Source organism: Mauremys reevesii, linkage group 9, assembly GCF_016161935.1.
Source record: "Mauremys reevesii isolate NIE-2019 linkage group 9, ASM1616193v1, whole genome shotgun sequence".
Lineage (NCBI taxonomy): Eukaryota > Metazoa > Chordata > Testudines > Geoemydidae > Mauremys > Mauremys reevesii.
Window position 1 is genome coordinate 9,186,752 of NC_052631.1, and position 23,192 is coordinate 9,209,943.

General features: G+C 40.6%; 1 protein-coding gene across 6 annotated transcripts in view; it reads right to left on the bottom strand.

Moving 5' to 3' along the window:
* Nucleotides 1–12,525, bottom strand: part of ATP11B (ATPase phospholipid transporting 11B (putative)) — a 92,872-nt gene extending 80,347 nt beyond the window's left edge. For 2 of the 6 annotated variants that reach the window (XM_039488194.1, XM_039488190.1), the window contains exon 1: nt 12,250–12,523. In XM_039488194.1, the coding sequence (XP_039344128.1) occupies nt 12,250–12,276 (27 nt within the window). In that variant the 5' untranslated portion in view covers nt 12,277–12,523. Of the gene's footprint in view, nt 1–12,249 lie in introns of all 6 variants that reach the window. The other 4 variants (XM_039488193.1, XM_039488189.1, XM_039488191.1 and 1 more) reach the window with 2 other exon arrangements.
* Nucleotides 12,526–23,192: the final 10,667 nt, after the last annotated feature.

Consider the following 23,192-nt stretch of genomic DNA (forward strand, 5'->3'; position numbering starts at 1 on the left):
AGAATAAAGTTATACATACACAAAAAGAGGGAGGACTACGCCTCAGACAATAAGAAAAAACCCAAAATTAAATTCCAGCTCTGTGCTATGAAAGTTACTCAGCAACTGTCTATTATTACACTGAAGTTCAGATATTGCATAGACAAAAGGCAATACTAATTTTAGTCTTCAATATATGATGCACTAATATCAGAAGGAGCGCTGTTCCCTGAGGGTTAGACTCTACCTAATAAGAACTATAATTTAAATATTTTAAGCTTCCTGGTAGTATAGGAACAAACTTCTTTTCCAATTTTCGACATAAAAACAAACATTTCAGAAGAGACATATGTAACATGCTCAAGGAATACCCTCTCTCAACGTCCCTAAACCACTTGTTTTCTTACTTCATTTACAGGAAAATTCCCCCTAGCTGATCCTAAACAAAAAAATCCTGTTCAAGTTTGGAGGCCAAATAAGTTTAGACTTTTTAAAAAAAAAAAAGATAGTGTTGCTGCTATTCCTATTATTCATTCTCACTACAGTTTCAGTTTTTCCTAAAATCCTTTCAATGGAAGAGAGGTGAGAAAAGAAGAATTTACATAAAAAAAAGTAACCTGGTTGCAAATGTGTCACCTGTACTTTGCCAGAAGAAATGACCTTGTATTTCCAGAACTGCTTTGTCAGATCAACTCTGTGACTGCTCTTATCTGCTGGCTCTCAAATCTTCATGCAAGCAACTAAAGAATTGTGTGTGCCTTTTTAAGGCATTGATATCAATGCCAGGTTCCTAGAGAATTAGTTAAATGGGGTCAAAACTATACAGGACACAACAGCAGAGTTAAGAGTAACCAGACAAGTCAGGATTCTTTCAATTTAATTAAAATAAAGAAGGAATTATTTCATATTCAGCATCTTCCTCCCACCTCCATCAGAAAATGAAACAAGAATTTAAGTTGCAAGCAAATTCGACTAAATGATAGGGAAAATACAAAGAACACCTGCCTATACATTTCAAAGAAAAAAAATTATATTGTAATCCAGACTACAGTAACATTGAATTAAGATAATACATATTTTGGGTCATATTTTCACATTTTTGAAAGATATTCTTTTGGCCTTGTGTTTCAAGATGCCTAAGGAATATATAACAGCCTAGTAAAACAAAGTTTTGTCTTAACATATTTGTTCTAAGTGTCAATTAGGATTCATTGTGTCAATCCATATAAAAAGGAAAAGGGTTCATTGCTAGACCTGGACTGTAAATATACTTTTATCTTCATCCAAAAAATACTTTCTAGGCTTTCTAACTGCAGGATAAATACCCTACCTGTGCACAAGAAAAAACAGACTGACCAAGTATAGTAGGTATTGGTTTGTATATGCTACAGTATACTATATGTATAGTTCTTTTTACCTTCCAGTGATTATTATAAATAGTAAACTCCAGTGTCCTAGTTTGTCACCATATACTCGCCTAGTTGGGTACAGGGCATTTTTCATACATCACACCTTTCATTCTGAGAACTAATATAATAGTCCAGGTACAGTAGTACAAAAGATAGCATGTTATTTTAAAGGCAGATTATACTTTAGGACTGCCCACCTTAACAGTGACCCTTTAATTGTTTTTCTGCTTTCTATGTTGCCTTTTTGCAGTCTTCATTTTTACTTTCAAAGTGCATAATGGATTTTTTTGTTCTACCCTCACATGATTAGGTGTAGGGACTTCAAGAATTTAGCTTCTATTTAAAGCCTGTCATCCAGGCTAAATAGGCCAGTGCATTGTGTCTCCACCTTCTCTTTCAAGTCCCACCTTAAAAATCATTCTTCCATGAAGCCTATAATCCCTAGGACTCCTTTCAAAAAAGAAAAATAGAATGTATCACCAAAGAGGTCCTCAAGAACAAAAGAAAAAAATTGATAAGCTTAACAAATTAACTTGGTTTTTATTATATTGCATCTTTCATCTACAAGTAATCTGTTAGACTAAGATCCTTGTGACAAACACATTGTCCTCTAACTTGATTATAGAGTGTCTAACATGTCTGATGCTGCCTATGTGTTTCTACACGACTGTACTCACCTAGGACACTGGAACCTTGATCCAGATTGAGGGCTTTTGGCACTACCCTTATACGATTAATCATTAGAAATACGTTATAATAGTAACAGAAACCCATTAAAAACTGATTTGTGGGTCAAATATTTTGACTGTTATTAAGAGGGTGCTTTTTTACAGGCTATGTACTCTTAAATAATCTATTAAAACTGAGTTTTAAAATTAAAACTTTCTGGAAACTGCAGTTGCCAGCCGCAACAATAACAAGCTTCTCCAACTTGTGGAAGTTAGTTGCAAATCTGATTTAAAATAATATACTGGCACTACCTTAAATTATTCATGCTTTACAAAACTGGAAACTATCTTTTCTCTTGTAAGCGAATTTACGTAGTGGAACAATCACTTACTGTAACTTATTTTTACTGGTATAATGTGCATCGGCCAGAATGTAAAAAGAAATTCTTCATTTTTAAACAAAGTAACATTTTTGGTGAATACTTTAGCCAACAATATTACAATATAAACTTAGAGTGGACACCTAGTTGATAGGATTGGGTTAATGCAGGAGTCTTGCGCATAGAAACGTGAAATCTATACAATGGTTACAGTCTACTAGTCACTGGTTTAAGTATCCATCATTTAAATCACAAATATCAAAACCAAAAAAGTTGTGTACAATTAGAAATTGATGTTTAGAAGAGGCTCATGACTAGAGCAAAAGATGAGACAAGATACAAGTGAAAAAACCCCCAAAGCATATAATTAAAATGCCAAACCCTATCCAGAATTTCCAACTGCAGTTTTGAAAGACGTCTTTAACAATAATCTCTTCAAAAATCACACTGCTCTGCAAGTCAATTTAAAATTTAGAGTTTTATAAAATGGGATATAAGTCATATATGAGGCAGGCAACTGATGTTTCTCTGTGGAGCAGACAGCTGGTTGAACATAGGACCATTGCTGCATGCTTCTGGAATACACTGCACTGAAAAAAAGCCCTGGTCAGCAGTAAAACAGACTATAAAAGAGAAATTAGAAGGAGAAAATACTCAGCAAGTTCAACTTTTGTAACACGATTAAAAGACAACATATTAATTGGGTGATAGAATGTGCCCATTCAAAGACACAAGGCAAGATTCTCTCCTGTGTGGAGATCTACGAGGGAGATTGTTCGCATTGGTTATAGCTCCCTGATTCTCATGCTTCCTGTGTCCCAATACAAGATAGAGAAGCCCAGAAGCTGCTCTAATTTACAACGCTATAATCTGTAAGGGATCATACACCCGCTATAAATTGGTGGAGCTGAGCCAGGGGAATTCTCAGCTAAGTAGGGGTGGCAAGATTCCTCCACTTTTGCATTGCTCAGGCAGTGCAAAGAAGCCAGATTCAGGGCAGAGAATTTGGACCACAATCTTGACTGGTGGATAAAATGACCAGAAAAATGTAGAATCACTGAGCAATCAGATATTTTGATGATGACTTCAGAAATTAAGGATCCTTAGTAATAATGTTTTAGTTCAAAATAGAGCACTTACAGTACAATACAGAAAAACAAGAATAATGTATAAATAATAAAAGCAGTGAAATTACTTAGTGACAAAATGAAACTACCACGCAAGGCCTTTAGTGCCAAAATAGGCAATATAGCCAAATGCTATTCAACTTGCTGAGGTTGTAGAAAAAAAATGCAAATTACCTCATAACTCATTCCCCACTCACGAAGTCTAAACAGAGTCCAATACCTTGAAGAAAAAAAAATCTATATTTACAGGGACCTATCTCCTACCAGCAAGTCAGGCTTTGCTCATTGTATGTATGGTACTACATGAAAGCCCATGGTATATTAAGAAAACTTTTGCTGAGCAGCAACTAAAATTTAGAACCAAGTAATGATCATTAAATTGAGAGGCTAGATGAAGAAGACTATTAAAAGTAAATGAGATAATTAAACAGTACATAAGAACATAAGAATGGCTGTACTGGGTCAGACCAAAGGTCCATCCAGTCCAGTATCCTGTCTACCGACAGTGGCCAATACTAGGTGTTCCAAAGGGAGTGATGATCAAATGATCTCTTTCCAGCCATCACCTGGTGTCCCTACCCATTAGCGAGGATGGGTAGGGACACCATTCCCTACCCATCCTCGCTAATAGCCATTAATGGACTTAACCTCCATGAATTTATCCAGTTCTCTTTTAAACCCTGTTATAGCCTTCACAACCTCCTCAGGCAAGGAGTTCCACAAGTTGACTGCACTATGTGAAGAACTTCCTTTTATTTGTTTTATACCTGCTGCCCATTAATTTCATTTGGTGGCCCCTAGTTCTTATATTATGGGAACAAGTAAATAACTTTTCCTTATTCACTTTTTCCACATCACTCGTGATTTTATATACCTCTATCATATCCCACCTTAGTCTCCTCTTTTCCAAGCTGCTCCATAAATTTTGTCCGTTTTCTTATTAAGTCCGCTAGGGCAGGTACTGTCTTGATTCATGTCTTGCACAGAGTCAAATGCATTTTCAGTGCATGATAATATTCAGGTTTGCTGGACACAGGAAAAAGATAGATACTCTGCCAACTGCAGCCTTTTGGTACTCTTGGATTATTGCTTGTGAAAATTGGGAATCCAGGTAGCTCTCAGCATCTTCCCTGGAACTGCTCCTAGGTAGATTTTTTTTTTTATTCGTTTGAATACTGCAAAAATATAATAGCTTGAGAAGCTCAAGAACTCTACAGAACAGCAGTTAGAAAAGAGCTCCAGAGAGCTTTTCTCACTCAACAGAGCTTTTCAAAAGGACTTCTTGCAGGGCAGTTTAATGAAATTATCACAAGTTTGCCATTCTTTTCAGCTGCTGACATTGCAATGACTTAACAAAACAAACATGAACAAACACTGCCCAAATAGCATTATACCAAACACTGCCTAAATCAGGCCACACACAGTTATAAACAGGGCTTCTGATTATTGGTTTTAACCAATAAACACTGATAAAACACCCCTGATTTAAACAAAAATGAAATTGGTGCTTATCCAACAAACACTAGAAAAACAGCAGAAATGGTGAAATGGTGTATCTAAGGCAGTGGTGTTCAATCTTTGTTCCACAGACCCTAAGATTTCCAAAGGGGTCCGCACCTCCATTTGAAATTTGTTCGGGGTCCGTAAATGAAAAAATGTTGAAGACAACTGATCTAAGGGCTTGTCTCTACATAGAGCAGCAATGTGTTCTTTGGGGGTATTTCTACCACACACTAACGTGTTGTGCATTAATTTGTCCAGGTAGAAACTGCTGGTAAGAACTGAAGTCTCCCTAGTACGTTTGGCAGGCGTCCAGTTTTCGACCAGAACGTGTTGTCAAAAAGGGACCCTGGTGACTCTGGTCAGCGCTAAAAGTCTGGTCGGCGGCACAGCTGGGCTAAGGCAGGCTCCCTGCCTGCCCTGGCTCCCAGAAGCGGCTGGCATGTCCAGTTCCTAGGCGCAAGGGTGCCCACAGGGGCTCCACACGCTGCCTCCGCCCCAAGTGCTGGTCCACAGCTCCCACTGGCTATAAATAGCTTAAAATTTCTACAACTTTATATTCAAAACCACAGCTTCTTCATCCAGACTGGATCAGGAGAACTACAGTAGTTCTTCGCTGTATAGAGACAAGCATCATAAAATGATTATTGAATAAGACATCCCATGCCTTATAAACGCCTGATATGCACCAGTTAATCTCAGGTATACCACAAAGAAGAAACATCATGGAAAATAATATTCCTGGTTGCTTTTTTGGAAGGTTTTTGTTTGTTTTTTTAAAACAGGGTTTTCTTTTCAAAACTAGACAGTTAACTCCAAATCGGCAACATAATGGCTATATCCTTGGCTATGTCCTAGGGCAGGGGTGGGCAAATTTTTTGGGCTGAGGGCCACATCTGGGTATGAAGTATCAGAGGGGTAGCCGTGTTATCTGCATCCACAAAAACAACGAGGAGTCCAGTGGCACCTTAAAGACTAACTGATTTAATTGGGTGTAAGCTTTCGCAGGTAAAAAACCCACTTCTTCAGATGCATAGAGTGAAAATTACAGAAACAGGCATAAATATATATTGGCACATGAAGAGAAGGAAGTTACCTTACAAGTGGAGAACCAAGCTGAAGGCCAATTTAGTTAGGGTAGATGTGGTACATTCCCAATAATAGAGGAGGAGGTGTCAATACCAATACCACATCCACCCTAACTAAATTAGTAGGAGCTCGAGGGTCAGATTAAATCAACTGGAGGGCCGGATGTGGCCCGCGGGCCATAGTTTGACCACTCCTGTCCTAGGGCATCCTCTATCAACAATGTTTTTAGTTCAAAATCATGATTAAGAGCATCTTAGGGCAGGTCTACACTGTAGCACTTCAGTGAAGATGCTACTATGAAGATGGAAAAGCTTTTCCCCATCAGTATAATCTACCTCCATGAGAGGCAGTAGCAACATTGATAGAAACCCTCCCATCGACTTAGCGCTATCTACAGTGGGGGTTAGGTCGGTATAACTATCACTCAGGGATGTGGATTTTTCATGCCCCTGAACAACACAGTTATACCAATGTACGTTTACAATGTAGACCTGGCCTTAGAACATAATTAATATAAATTTATTAGGAATCTGACTCCGCATACTGCACCTATATGCTTGGGTAGATCTTCTATTCACTTTTGTGTAAAAGAGAAACAAGTATCCTAGATGACAAACATACTTTTATATTTATGCTTCACTTAGATGCAACAGAGTGGTCAATCACATATGACCCAAAGAACAGGCAACTCTAAAGACTCCCAGAAAGGAAATAGTGGCAGGTTCATAGCATCTACAGAATAACCCAATGGGAAATACTTTATGTGAATAACTACTCTTAAAAAAAATCTTTTAGCTAGTTACACCAAAATTAGAGTACTTTCCGACAGGCTACCTGTCTGATTTCTCACATCTAAACACTCCAAGATATGCAAGATTTGAACTACAATGCTTTGTTTAATATATTATAAATAATCACTAACTAAACTGCTCTTTCAAGTTTCACACATTTCACTCCAGACCACTAGCATTTCAAATGCAGTATGTAGAACTTTAAAAATGTATTGTTTTAAAGTGCCATCATTACTGCTAAAAAGCAAAGTGACACTTTCATTCTATATCTACGAGGAGTCCTTGTGGCACCTTAGAGACTAACAAATTTATTTGGGCATAAGCTTTCGTGGGTTATAACCCACTTCATCAGATGCATGGAGTGGAAAATACAGTAGGCAGGCAAAAATACACAGCACATGAAAAGATAGGCATTGCCTTACTGAGTGGGGGAGGGTCTCTGCTAACGAGGCCAATTCAATTAGGGTGGATGTGGCCCATTTCCAACAGTCGACAAGAAGGGGTGAATATCAACAGAGAAATTTTTTGTAGTGACCCAGCCACTCCCAATCTTTATTCAGGCCTAATTTGATGGTGTCAAGTTTTCAAATTAATTCCAGGTCTGCAGTTTCTCGTTGAAGTCTGTTTTTGAAGTTTTTTTTGTTGAAGAATGGCCACTTTTAAGTCTGTTATTGAGTGTCCAGGGAGATTGACGTGCTCTCCTACTCATTTTTGAATATTACAATTCTTGATGTCTGATTTGTGTCCATTTATTCTTTCGCGCAGAGATTGTCCGATTTGTCCAATGTACATGGCAGAGGGGCACTGCTGGCACATGATGGCATCTCTCTCATTGGTAGATGTGCAGATGTTAATTCTATGTTAATGCAGTGTTCTATTAACTGCTTTTTACCAACCTGGCTGCATTTTTCTGCAGAGTTGGTTGCATTTATGAAATTAACCAATCCTCAACAAATCCACTCACCTACTCTCTTTGTGTAATCTAAAGATTAAATATGGTGAGGGCACCAGCATTTTTGCTGCTTGACTGCTGCTTCCAAGATACAAAAGCACATTCCACCCTCCATACCCCATTCCTATAACTATTGATTGCGCTGGTCCCACATCCACCTCCTCTCCCACCACACCCAATACATACGTTAACTGGCAGCTAGTAAGATAACCTGGTTAGAAACCTACTGCATGACTTGTTGCATGTTGGCATTATGTAAATAAAAACTAAAGAAGATGCTGCATTTTTAAGTTTTACTAATTAGGCCAGGAGTCGGCAATCTTTCAGAAGTGGTGTGCCGAGTCTTCATTCATTCACTTTCGTTTAAGGTTTCGTGTGCCAGTAATACATTTTAACGTTCTTAGAAGGTCTCTTTCTATAAGTCTATAATATATAACTAAACTATTGTTGTATGTAAAGTAAATAACGTTTTTAAAATGTTTAAGAAGCTTCATTTAAAATTAAATAAAATGGAGAGCCCCCCGGACCGGTGGCCAGGACCCAGGCACTGTGAGTGCCACTGAAAATCAGCTCACGTGCTGCCTTCGGCACCCGTGCCATAGTTGCCTACCCCTGAATTAGGCTAACAACACAGACAGTTATTAATGTAATATGCAGAAATTTAGCACAGTACCCAACAAAACAGAACTTAGTGATTGGTATTACAGATTCATGTGTGTACACTGAACACTGACCTCTAGTCTTACTAACATTATCTTGCTCTGTGTTCATCAATAATGTTATCTCTAAGAACACAGCTTTATTATATGACTAGTTAATAGGAAAACAAATATTCAAAACAATGTATAAATATTAAAGAAGATATGTACAGTTTTGCAATTCTGTAAAGTGTTTATAGGCTTGTGAGAAATACTATATAACAATATAGTAACATTAGCTTGAAGGGAAACTATATTTTAAAACATAGTAGTTTTAGATTACATCTAGACAACAAAAGTATTTTCAAATTGGATTGTTCTCTCCTTTTCTGCAAATTAATCTGTTTATACCCCCTCATGCTTGTTGCTCATGTGCATTAGAATGGTAACCTACATGTTCAAACAGCATAATGAAAGACTATATATCTCCTTGAAAGAACAGAGGGACAGAGTAGAACAATTACTCTCTTCATGGTGGTGAACGCTAATAAGTTCATTATACATTGTACTTTAAAAAATGAACACAGTTGTTGCTTCTCCTGCTTCTTTTATATGCTTCATTTTTTAAACACACTCTACATTTTCAGTTTCTTCAAATCCAGTCCTCCTGAGAAGCTACTGCTAGTTTCTATTTATGGCCTTCCCAGTTATGAGGGCTCCAGAGCCCTCCCAACACAAGAGAGATCTAGGCCAATCACTTAGCTGTACAAAACCAGAGGTTTGCATAGACCTTCACAGACAAAAACAAGGAAAGGTCACCAATCTAATTCCTCAACTGAGAATCAGGTTCTATCAGTAACTCGTTTCCCCTACGATCCCTCCTACATCTCAGAGAAAACCAGTCTTCTTGCTGTTTTCCTTGTGCACATAGGTGTTCAGATACTATGGTGATCCTACTTCTGCATATATCACCAGTAACAAACAATATGCAGTACTGGACTTTCAGTAAAACAATTTTTAAAAAAGGGTATGTGAAACGTTAGTTTTGTATTCACATAAAATATAGATAGATGCAGCCTCAGCAGCATATCTGACCTGCCCATTGACACCCATTCCCACACTGCTTCCCTGCCATTTTCCATATTCTTATATATTTATTTCACTACTCCCACTCACTGAAATCAGGCTCATTCATACACTCAAGTTTCCAAACTTCCCATCTACAGGCATACTTTGTTTCAAGACCCATTGCCACACCCAACACGTCCAGCACACACCTCCAAACATATCCAAAACAAAGCATATTTCCTTCTACCCACTAGATTCTGCTTCGACATCCCCACAATAGCCCCAGTTCTCCTTGAACATCTGTGCCGTCCATGGCACAATCAAACCTATTTCTGGTATCTAACTTTTTTCTCCTGCAGCTCACCAGTTTCCCTAGTATCTTCTCACTATTTCACCCCAGCTACTCTGCACTACTACTTTCTCTTCTAATATAACTGTTTGCTGAACCTTTATTAACATTAAAAACTACAAATAAAATGAAACTTATGTGCCATCTGTTATTTTTATAAAGAAATGAGAGATCACAGCTTCATCTTCAGATTATCTGAAAAAATACCTTTAATTCACCTGATTTTTTTTTTAAGTTACAGTATTTAAAATATTAAATTAAGGACCTTCTTAAGAAAATTGCCATTGTCAGCTTGCAATGAGAAGTTCAATATCTGCAGTGGCTGAGCTGTGGGCTCAGACAACCCAATGTTTAACTTTAAAAATAAACAGCAGGTAAAGTAATTCAAAATGTAGGATAGGTCTATGTAATAGGATTTTTGCATATAAAGTCACTTTTTAGCCACACTTTAAGCAGTTACCTTAAATCTACTGGATCATCTTGAGTATGCAGACTATGACACATAATTACCTTTCTACTCCAAGACTAAAAAGATCTTTGAAGAACTGTTCATATTACAGTGCAATTGGAGAAGAAAACCATATCTTATATATTAATATCCAGAACTGATTATACTATTTCAAGGTACACCTTGTGGGAAAGAGACTAGATATTTAAAAAAAACCCAAACTATTTACAGACAGGCTCTACAGTAATTCCATCTTCATGGTAAACATGAAAGATGGATGCACTATATCAAAGCCTTCAAACAGCCTAGCAAACCTTTTGAGTGTGGATGCAATAAAACAAAAGTGTATAGACAGATCTGAGATAAAACAATTAATTTCCAGGGACATAAAACTTCAGCATCACACCAAAGCAATAAAAACAGTCCAAACTGGCAATCATATTGCCACTGGCAGCTCTATGCTTCAAATAAATTACATCAGAAATAATCTAAACTATAGCTCTCTTCATGACTATAAACTGGTTCAAAAAAGGCAAATCATGTCCACAAACACGACAGTCTTGGCTTTGTTCTTCTTTACTTTATAAAAAAGTGACAGTTTGCAATTAAACAAACTAGAATAAATGATGAGAGAGAGCTCTAGCCACACTAACATTTTGTATAAATCATGCCAGCCATAAGATAAGTGCAATGAATAAATAAATGTTTAAAAATAATGGAAGCATCTATCCATGGGACAGTCTAAAAGCGTTTATTTCATTGGGAGTGCGTATTTCACTTTTTCATTATAAATTGGAAGGCATTCAAGGGCTACTGACTTTTATTTTATTGACAAATGATTTAAAGAGAAACAGCAAACATCACTGTACGTTTATTTTTGTAGTAGCTGGGATAATATAGGTGTTACTGTACAGGTGCCTTGTGTCCCTATCAGGGTACTGTGCAACAGGCATATCAACTCTTGCTCATTTGAAGGAGTCTCCCTTCACTACTAGTCTGTCATAAGGCAGTTTTTAATCAAGTGTCCGACTTCAGATAGAAGATTTTGTTATGTTACCAATTAGGTTTAAAATCTTATTCATTCAGTTACCTCGGCTTCTAAGAGCTCACGTATTTAGAATTGGGGCAGGCAAGAGAAGACTCCAAAGGTTTTGTGCTAGGAAGGAGGAGTCCCAGAATTTGTCCACCCACTGAAAAAGACAGTGTCATTCTTCTCTCAAGAGTGTGAGCAACCCCCCCCAAGATAACAGCTACAGGAACATATTTTACTCCAGACCAAACAAAAAACCACTCGGATTTCAGCCGCCCTGCCACGTCTGACTCCTCTGAGCGCTGTTTTATACACATCCCGCAGTCAGGAGGAAAGACTCGCTCGTTTCCTTACCGCCGTCAAACTGCACCACGCCTGCCATGGGGGAGGGGAAGGGGGAGGCCGCCTCTCGCTTCCTTCGGGGTGAGACAGGTTGAGGAGCCGGAGTCCCGGACTCCTTCAGACCTGGCCCAAGCCTCCCTCGTTCGCCGGAGACGGCGCGGCCCCGCTCGGGACGGAAGGGCTCGGTCTGGGCGTGTTTCAGAGGGAACCCGGGATTTCGGGACCCTGCTGGTGAGCCGCCCCCGGGCACGGGGCAAGCGGGGGGGGGGGCTGGTGGAGGGGCGACGCGGGGAAGTTCCGCCCGCAGGGGCGGCTCTGAGGTGAGGGCAAAAGGCGCCCCCCGCCGCTTACCAGTGGGAGGGTCGCTCCCCCCGCCGCTTACCAGTGGGAGGGGCGCCCTCGCGCCGCTCCCCTGGGCGAGGCCTAGCGCTCCCCGGCCCCTCTCGCTCAGGCTGCCCCATCGCCGGCCCGGAACCTACCAGCTGCTGGCGGATCCACCGTAACATCCCCCCGGCCTTGCGGGTCCCGGAGTGGGGTTTCCCCTCGAAAGTGCCGCTCGATGCCGCCGCCTCAGTGTAGCCGCCCGCTGCCGCTCGGCCTCCCCATGGCGCAGAGACGCGGCGCCTCCTTAGGGGCAGCGCAGCCCGCCCAGCACCCCGAGCCGGCGGGGCCGCGGCCGCCCGACAACCGCCATCAAACAGCCGCTGTTGTCACCGAGGCAGGTTCTCCCCGCGCTCCGCCCCGCCCCCAGGAAATGACGAGGGAGCAGCAACACCGAGTGGGGGGCGGGGCCTGCAGAAAGGGGCGGGCCGGAGGGGAAGGGAAAGTTAGTCCAGGAGAAGGGGGGACCAGGGGGAGCTGAGGAAAAGTTTCAAACCTTTGTGCTTCCTCCCAGGCTGCCCCTCCCACTTTGGAGGCGCCCCCTTTAAACGTCTTGAAAAATCAACTCCTGTTGCTTTAAAACCCTCCTTGGCTGCGATGCCTACAAATCCCTCAACAAGAACCAAGCTGCTGCTGGGCTGAGACCACTGCTTAGCCTGCAGACCAAAACTGGCTCAGTGTTTCCAGGTTTCAGAGTAGCAGCCGTGTTAGTCTGTATCCGCAAAAAGAACAGGAGGACTTGTGGCACCTTAAAGACTAACAAATTTATTGTAGTGTTTCCAGGCATTCCCCCATCTGTATGTATCCAGCTGGTGCCTGCTCTCAAACATAATTGTATAGTCTGAGGCAGGGACTGTCTTTTTGTTATATGTTTGTACAGGGCCTACACAATGGGGGTCCATGTCCATTACTAGGGGTCTTAAACACTACAGTAACATAAGTAATAAAGCTGGGAAGAAACTGGAGAAAAGCAGAGGAAGCAGTTAGGCAAAGTATAGCAACCTATGGAGAGCAAGCTGGGGGGAGGAGAGAAAGAAGCAGGGGACAAGAAGTTAAAGGGAGAAAAGAGAAAGTTACATCTATATAATGCGCTGCTGCAAAATAAGGACATTAGGCTTTGCTGGAGTAGAAATGCCAGCGTGTGTATTTGGTTGTTTTTTTAAATTAAATTTTGTGTGTTTTGCACAATTCTAGGAATTATTCAAACTAAAATTGCAATGTTTAAAAACAAATTGAAAGTCTTTAGGCCTGCACCTCCTTTTTGTTGTACTACATAGTATAAACCAGTGTAATGCAGTGGAGCGTTTGACTGGTTCCTCATCTTAATCTGTACTGAAACATTTATAGAAGCCTGTTTAAAAAAAATTACTGTTTGATTAAAAGTAGATATTAAAGCATTTTCATAAAATGAAATGTTTTCCATGAAATCTCTGTTTTGCTCTATTAAAAATAGTACTTCTAATTGTGAAAATTAAATAAAGTATTCTGCCCTAAGCCTCCATACATGTACATGTTTAACCATTTGCACATAAGTATTTGTAGGATGAGGGGCTCTATTCTGCAAACAGTTAAAAGAGGATTATTTTAAGTAGTAAAAGCTTGGGCTCCCAGCTCCCATTAAAGTCAAGGAGAGCTTTGCCATTAATTAAAATAGGAACAGGTTCTTTGTGAAGGAAGATCTGAGTTCTATCCCTGCTACTACCCTGAAGTTCCAAATTACTATAATAGAAATGTAGGGATGAAAGGGATCTTGAGAGATCATCTAGTCCAGTCATGGTGAGGCAGGAGTAATGTAGTCCTGCCTACCACTTTAGTCCAACACAATAATGTGCAGCACTGCATGATGAGGGTATTTGCTACAGATCTTATGTGTAGGTTTCAGCGTTTAATTAGAGATTTAGGCAGAATACAACTTATTTTGGACATTTAGTGTGGCTGATGGATGGTTTGAGTAGTGAGATCTCTCATCTCCCCTGCAGTTTTAAGTATATAAATTTATAATTAGAAAAATACTTATCCTTATTTTTTATCAGAAGCACCTCAAACTTTGTAAAATTCTATATTGAATGCTAGGTATTATTGAAAAGATTCAAATACAGCAAAGTTGAATTTCAAACAGCATTACAAACTAAATTAATGTTAAATCAATCCACTTCTGCACTACCACAGTGATTTCACAGCTGTGGAACATTGCCCAGATAGCAATCTTATTGCAAAGCTTTTAGCCAAAAGCTTAACTGATCTGATCAGCATTCTTCTGCTGGTGTCTTTCAGATAAGAATTAAAAACAAGGTCCTGACCACTACTTATTAAAGATCATGGTGTTTTTCTGAAGAATGAGGGCATTAGCTGTATTCTTAGCCAATTCAAGAGTAGCAACATTCTGAAAACCTACATTTCAACATGCAGTTTCAGTTAGATGAAGATATTCTTCACTTCCTATTAGGTTACTCTAGTGGTGCAGTACATCAAAAATAACTTGAAAGCACTTGACAAACGAATTGATTCCAACCTCACTTATATATATTGCTTAAAAAAGGAGTAAAAGTTAGTGGAAGAAAGTAATTTAGCAGAATAAAGTTATTAATTACCATAACAGGCTCTGAACACTCTACCTTTTACATTAGGCAAACACTTGATCCATCATAATAATTCTACCCTTGAGAAAAATAAAACTTTGTATTTCTGGAGTGTCTGTTCTGAGTTGTTCAAAAGCAATCTGCAATCTTAATGAATTAAGCTTCACAATACACCTGTGTGGCACACATTTTACTGAAGAGGAAAACTGAAGCAAAACAAGATCTGGAGCAGAATTTTCAAAAGCAGAGCCTGAGATTTCAGGTCATACGTTTTTGGGGTTCTCAACTTAGACCCTGAAGGCCTGACTTGCAGAAAACAGTGAGTCTTCAGCACTTCTGATAATCAAGCCTCAGGTGTCTGGAGATGGGCCCCCAAAAACTGAGGCTATGTCTACATAATCGCCGGATCAACGCTCCAGCAATCAATGCACTGAGGGTCGATTTAGTGGGTCTAGGACCCGCCAAATTGACCGCAGATTGCTTTCCAGTCAACCCCGGTACTCCACCTTGAACAAGAAGAATAAGGTAAGTCAAAGGGAGGGTGTCACCCATCGACCCAGTGCGGTGTAGACACCGCAGTAAGTTGACCTAAGCTATGTCGACTCCAGCTCCGTTATTCATGTAGCTGGAGTTGCGTAACTTAGTTCGACTTACCACAGTAGTGTACATATAGCCTGAGACACAAAATCAGAGGCCACTTTTGAACATTTTGATTTGAAGACTTGCTCAACTTTGCATAGTAAATCTGTGTAGGAGCAAGAAATAGAACAAAGGTCCCACCTACCTTGACTTCAATATGAGTAACTATCCTGAAGGGATAAGATAAGATAAGATAAGATAAGGAATAAGATCCCAGATACTCTGAACCTCAGTCATATGCTTTATCCACTTGACTAGGCTTCCCTATCCATGGGGAACATGTTTTCAGTTGTTTACTTAGCAACAAAGGACTTCACTGTCCCGATATTAACAAAAATGTATAATGATAAAAGGGCGCTTTCAGAAATTAAATATAAAAAGTTAGAGTTCAGATACACAATCCTGCAAACCTTTACGCACATTAGCAGTCCCAGTGAAGTCAATGATACTACTTGTGTATAAAATTAATCAGCCATAAAGACTTGCAGGATCCAGCCCCGAGTGATGCAAGCGCTGGTATCAGGGGGCACTAAAGATTCCTTAGGAGCCAATGTTTTCCCACTGGAAAATTCTTGGTTTTTTCCATTTTAAAATTAAGTACTTTGTAATTCTTGAAAACCTTAATCTACAAAATTTATATTGGCAACTAAGCTGCCAAATTAAAAAAAAAAGAAAAGAAAACCCTATGTACTAAATATGTAGAACACTAGTGATTTCATTTCCAAATCCACAGGTCAAACTGTCTTGAGTGGCTCATGACCATGAGTGCCAATCTCAAGGCAAACTCTTAATAAACAGGCCACAAACTCCAAACCGGCTATGTGTTATATACTTAGATTTCACCAATCAAGTATCAAGCGTGAGCTAGTCAAGCATTACAACAGCCTTAACATGGAGTCACAGACAGTCCCCTGGGGTATTCTGGTCTATCTTGCCACCACGATAGCTGGCTCCTTATACCAAAAATCACAACAATATTCAGATTACGGCCAGTCCCAAAGGACCAGTTACCCTAGGTCAATTGTACCCTAGATCTCAAACTAAAAATGCTTGTAGCCAATCCTGTAATACTCAGGGGAAAAAAACTAGTGTTATGTACAAGGTTAAAGCAGGTAAACATACATAAATGACTTTACAGTCTTTGGTTCCAAAAAGTGGTAATAGTTGTTATATATGCAAGTTCTCTATGTCCTTCAGGGCTAACCCATTCTAAGCAGCTTGAGGATCCCTTGATTATGTTTAGAAGTATTGCCCTCTCCAAATTCCATGCAGCAGAGCAATATAGTTCCTTCTTCTCAGGCATTTATATTCTGTTACCCTAGAGTTCAAGCTTATGGGATGAGTTTATGTTCATGGCCCTTCTTCATGGGCGTGGGGAAGAGCAATCAACAAAGTCTTTGTCCTTCGATGTTTTGCAATGGCTCATGATTTCAGTGGGTGTTTTTGTGTGCAGGACCAGCCCTTTACACTAATGTTTCTTTCCTGTTTGGTGAGTTACACAATTACAGAGATTTTCAGTGCAAACAATAAATATAACTTTATACCATGGGCTACAGATATTATGAGATCAGTATATACACCATCCTGGAATCATTTCATCAAGTCTAAACACAGTCTTATCAACTTAACATCTATTTTAATGCTAACACATAGCAGGAAACCAGTCTGCCCTCACCTATGTATTTGTCAGTGTTCAGTGAGGCCTAGGGTCCTTGGAATGCGCTGGCCCCTAGTCTTTCAGTGTCACAGTATAGTCAAAAAGTCTGTGTCAGAGATACAGGGTTACTTTAATGCATTGTTATTCTGCAGGCATTCAATTACCTGGCTGGAGCATCAATTTTATAGATAATCAGCGGCTGATTTCCAGTCACAAGGCCCTGAATCTAAATACACATGCAGATTGTTGCCTGGAGCATCAATCTTCAGGAAAAAGTACAAAGAGACTCCTAGAAAATGAATAGAGCTTTTAAAAAAGAAAATATTCTGTCTAGTTTGTTGTTGCTTTTTTGCTGCTTGCAAGAAATAAGATCTGATGAACAAAAGTAATATACATTTTAAATAGTGACATTTACAAGATTATATAAATGCAATAGAGTTCTATCTTTTCATTTCTTTTTGCTATGTCTGCTCTTGGAAGCTGGATCCTTTGCTTTACCCCACCCCCTACGACTGCTTTTTAGATTTCAAAATCTGTTTTACAGTGTAAAGGTTCAACTGCTATCCCCACACAATATATACACACACACACACACACTTTTATCTGTCAATATGATTTAATACCAAGGCAAACGGAAGAGATTAATTTATTACTAGCAAACAAATGGAGAGTCACAGATCTTTGACAGTTCAATAAAAATTTATTAAATTTAAAATGCTGTGGGCCTCAGACTGTCAGTGGGAATCACTAAGGCCCTAATCCTGGAAGTTGTTCCCTTCAGGCATGGGTGCAGGAGTTCATCTGTACAGAGCTCATGGCAGAACTGCAGGGCCGCCGGGAGGGGGGGGGGGGAATGGAAGTGGGGCAATTTGCCCCGGGCCCCACAGGAGCCCCCACAAGAGTTTTTCGGGGGCCCTGGAGCGGGGTCCTTCACTTGCCCTGGGGGCCCCGGAAAACTCTCGCGGGGCCTGGGCCCCCGGAGCTTCTTCCGCTCTGGGTCTTCGATGGCAAGTGCTCCGAAGACCTGCGGTGGAGGGTCCTTCTGCCCTGGGACCTGCCGCCGAAGTTCCGGGTTTTTGGCGGCAATTCGGCGGCAGGGATCCTTCTGCCCTGGGACCTGCCGCCGAAGTGCCATCCCAAAGAAGGTGTGCACTTGAGTGCTGAGCAATCCCTGAGCTGATTCTTCCCACACAGAGCTGATCTCAGTGTCTCTGTGTCCATTTGCAGCTGTGTGTGTCCCTACCAGTGTGTGTGTCCTGGAGAAGGCTTGAGGGCCTGGTCCAGCAGAACAGGGTGAGGGAGCCCAGGCTGGTGGAACGGGCGGGCTCAGTGGGACCGCAGCACATCAGGTGGCACCCTGAAAAGGGGGTACAACCTGTCACAGAAGGATGTTGCAGTAATCTAGATGTGAGTTGATGAGAGCTTGGAGCAGAGTTTTAGCTGTGTGGATGGATAAGAAAGGCTGTATCTTAGACATGTTATGCAGAAAGAATTGGCAAGACTTAGACCTAGCTTGGATGTGAGGACCTAGAAATAGATCCAAGTTGAAAATTTGATGTGCAGGTCATGGCCCTACGTTTCTGGCATGATGGTGGTGTCCACAGCAATCAAGCAGGGAGGTAGCGAGGAGGGGAAGATTAGGATCTCTGTTCTAGCTATGTTGATTTTGAGCTGTTGACGAGGCAGTCACAAGAAGATGTCAGAAAGGCAGGCTGAAAGTTGTTCAGATAGAAGGAGATAAGTCTGTGAGTCATCAGCATAGAGATGGTAATTTAATTTGGTTTGTGGAAGACATTACTCAAAGACAAGGTGTAGATGGAGAACAGGGAAGGACCAAGAACTGAGCCCTGAGCAACCCCACAGAAAGTTGGAGTGTGGACGAGGAGGATCCTCCTAAGGACATGCTAAAAGAGCAATTAGAGAGATAGGAGAAGAACCAGGACACAGAGTCATGGAAATCAAGGGAGGACAAGATTTCAAGAAGAAGAGCATGGTTAACAATGTCAAAGGTAGCTGACAGGTCAAGAAGGATGAGGATGGAGTACTGGTTCTGAGCTTTAGGTAGGAAAAGAGACTTTGGTGAGAGCAGTTTCAGTTGAGTGCAAGAGGCAGAAGCTGGATTGGAGAGGATGATGGATGGAATTGGAGGAGAGGGACTTCAGACAGTGATTGTAATCAATGTGCAATGAATTTAGAGATGAAAGGGAGATGGGGCAGTAGTGGGAGAGGCAAGTGAGGTCAAGAGTGGGTGTGATGCTTTCCAGGGGTACCCAAGGTTGTGAGGCACCTTGTTACCATCTGCCCTTAGTGTGAGGAAGCTTTGTCTGTGCCTGCCAGAAGTCAGCTCCCCAACTTCAATGACCAAGGGCAACACAAGCACTCTCCTTTAGGCCTCGTAGGTCCCGCTGTCACTCTACAGATTAGCAATAGACACACTCCAACCCTTGAGCCATCTGAGCATCTCCCTGGAGCATGCAAGCTCTGGTTCACTGGACACTTGCAGTATTTACTGATCTGCTGTTTCCAAAGCAGTACACCCCAGCTTACCAGTTTTACCCCCAAATCATCACTCTGCTTAATTCACAGCACATACATTTGTTTATAACGAAATCAAGTAGAAGTTTATTTAACAAAGCATAGAGATTCAAGTTGTAGCAAGTGGAAGTATAGGAAACAAATGATTACATATACAATAAAAATCACAACACATTCTAGAGTCCAGACTTAATTAACAAGATACTCATGTCTGAAAGTATTGCTCACCCACAATCCCTGCAGTGCTTTACAGCCAGACAGGCTGTGATCCTTCTTTCTGAGACATACACACCATCAGTTTGCCTCCTTAGCAAAAGGATTCAGTCTGTTTCTTTGCACTCTGAGATATACCAGATTGATTTCTTGTCTTTATTCAAAAACACGACACTGCTGTTTGTTTCTTCCTGTAGATTTCCTCACTTGTAGGTTTCACAATCTCTCAATTTCGTGCCTGGCTCAGTATGCAAACAGGCAAACTATGTGAGGTATAAAATACACAAATGGCCAGACAGTTACCTTGGAAATGTGCCTCTTAGGCAGGAGGTATGTCATCTCCTGGTGACCTGCCTTAACTCTAAGACTGTAAAAACATAATTTTTAGTATAGATATATAATTCCTTAAATATTGTCTGGAAGTATATTTTGCAAAGATTATGACCAGCAGTGGGCTTCTGGCTCTCTCATATGCCAGCCTTTGATGAACTATTATGCAGATCCCTGTAAAACCCTATGCAACCCCTTATGCCAGTTGGCACCAACGGGTCCCTGGGTCACAGTGGGTTTTTTAAGATCAGAAAAACATAAGCGTGCTTGTATTGTGACTGGAAAGAGTCAGAGGAGAATGAGAGGTCAAGGAGAAGAGCAAGGGAGGGGATGAGAGTGGGCACAAGGTAGATCAGGAGATAGGATGAGATAACTGGGACAATGGACGGGTTAGATGAGAGCAGGTGAAAAATATCTGTGACAGGAGAAAACGACGAAGAGTCCTGTGGCACCTTATAGAATAACAGAAGTATTGGAGCATAAGTTTTTGTGGGTGAATACCCACTTCGTCAGATGCATGTGGTGGAAATTTCCAGAGGCAAGTATAAATATGCAGGCAAGAATCAGTCTAGAGATAAGGAGGTTAGTTCAATCAGGGAGGATGAGGCCCTCTTCTAGCAGTTGAGGTGTGAACACCAAGGGAGGAGAAACTGCTTTTGTAGTTGGCAAGCCATTGACAGTCTTTGTTTAATCCTGAGTTGATGGTGTCAAATTTGCAAATGAACTGAAGCTCAGCAGTTTCTCTTTGGATGAACACGGCTACCCCTCTGATACTGTGACAGGAGAAAAAAGGCGAGAGTTGTAGAAGAGGAAGAAAGAAAGGAAGACAAGCCGTGGGGAGAGGGAAGCTCATGTCATATTTTGTTCCCTTTTTAGAGGGTGCAAAAGATTTAATTGGTATACAGTGGCTGTTGCCCTGTACCAGCTTCTCAGAACCGGCACACATGATGTGTGTATGCACCATGTGCAGTCCAGGAGGAGGCTCCAGAGCATCACGACTTAACCGAATAACTGGCCAGCCAGAGCAGAGCAATGAAGGAAAAGATAAGATAAAAAGCCAAATTTCAGTGCCTCCACTAAAACGGACACAGAGCAGCCACTGTCAAAAGGTCTTTGCCAGAGAGTTTGCTATGAAGACAGGTTTCAGATTAAGCAGTGTGAAAAGATGTAAGAGATCTAGTTTTAATTTGTAAGCAATTTAGCAATGTGTACTCCAGACATTTGAACATGACATTTTTTACCTCCCACTACTAGGTTCAGTTGGAGGTCATAGAAGTCTCCCCCATCAGTACATTTTGTGTCACCATGTTTTCTCAGAGATGCTGTTGCACATGCGTACAAAGTCTCTTCTGAAGTTGCCTGTGTACAGACAACTATCAGACATTCTGCACCCTTCCACAGACACCACATGCCACCTTTCTTTATGTATAATAGGTTTCTGAGCTACTGAAACCTTTTAATAACACCCAGTAAATGGGCTATTTTTCTGGCTCATATTCTTGGTGTCAGCATAATTAGTGTAATTGTGGGGAATGTGATCTTACTGGCCTTTAGCACAGATGACCATAATTAATGGGTGACTTTTAGCTCAAGTGTTTCTGTATATAAAGGGTCAGTTTCCGAGAGAGGCTGTATTATCTAATAAGCAGGGTACTCTTGATCCTATTCCTATTCTTGATTATCCAAGTGGCTTGGAAAAGTCATTAGCCCAGATTTTTTTTAATTGTCTCTAATTTGGGATGCCAAACTTTAGAGCCATAGAATCTGTTTTTAAGAGATGCTGAACATTAATAGTGTCAAGTGAAGTCAACAGGAATGCCAGGTGCACAACACCTATTAAAGTCAAACCCTTGGTATCTAAAATTGAATTCCCAAAATTAGAGGCCACTGTTCTGGGCCTTCAGGTATGTGTGCCTTGGTGTACCCATCGATAAACTGAGTTTAATACTGTATTGCCCATGCAGACATGTAAGGTTTAATTAAACTTTAATGCAGAGTGGGATCTTTACAGGAATGGTGCTGTATGAAAAATTATATTTATTGCCATTGCAGAAATACAAAACAAACATTACTGCTATTATGTAGCTTGTATGCAATGCTTTATATCTTCCAAGTGCAGCACAAACATTACCTAATTAAAACATTTTACAATTGCTGCTGAATTAGTTATGCAACTGCGTGGCATGATCCTGATGCAGATTAATTTCTTTTGCTGTACATGGCGAATACTGATTTTATTGAGTACTGTAATCAAATTTAGGCCAAACATTATGTAAATACATAAGCAATCCTAATCCTAATCCCTTTTCTGCCGTCTCACTTTCTCCATCTAGTCCTGCTGCCGTTCTAAAGCTACAGCTCTCCCATATTTGATTTCCCTGGATATTTTTATTTTCTTATCCTAACTGATCACCTTTGCCTGAAAGCATGAGTGTTCAACTGATACTGGGCTTACTTAAATGAGTGATCCTGTTTTCAATCGGGAGGAGCTTTCTGTCCTGCTTCCCTAGTGTACTGGCAGCTTAAACAGGGCAATGGTATTCTACTGAAGCTATTGCTATATTAGGAACTGATCCAATGAGATGTTAAGCCCCAGCAGCTGAAATGCCCATAGGCAGAAACCCAGAGGTCCTTACACAGTTTTGATTCAGTCAAATTCCAGTTGACTTCAAACTCCCATTGGTATCAACAGGAGTTTGATTAAGTAAGGACCTTAAGATTTGTCCCACTGGCACAGTGGGAGTTGATTTTACTGATTTACTGAGCAATGGCCAGGAGGGGCTCAGCACTGTGCAGGATTAGTCACTACATGCTGAATTCCAAATTGACAAGAGACTAGTGAATAACTTTCCAGGTATCACCACTGAGTGTTTTGGAATTTACCTGCTTTGTAGATGTCTCCTATTACTCAAAAATATATATAAGAAGTAGTTTTACTTTCTTATAGCAACTTTTCTACCTTTGGATCATATTTGTGTGAGGAAGTCTCTTTTTTTAACAATAAAATGAAGTATTTTACGATGACTGATTAGCAAAGGGTTTGAAGGAGCATAAGATAGGAACTAATGAGCAGAGTTGAATAAATGGC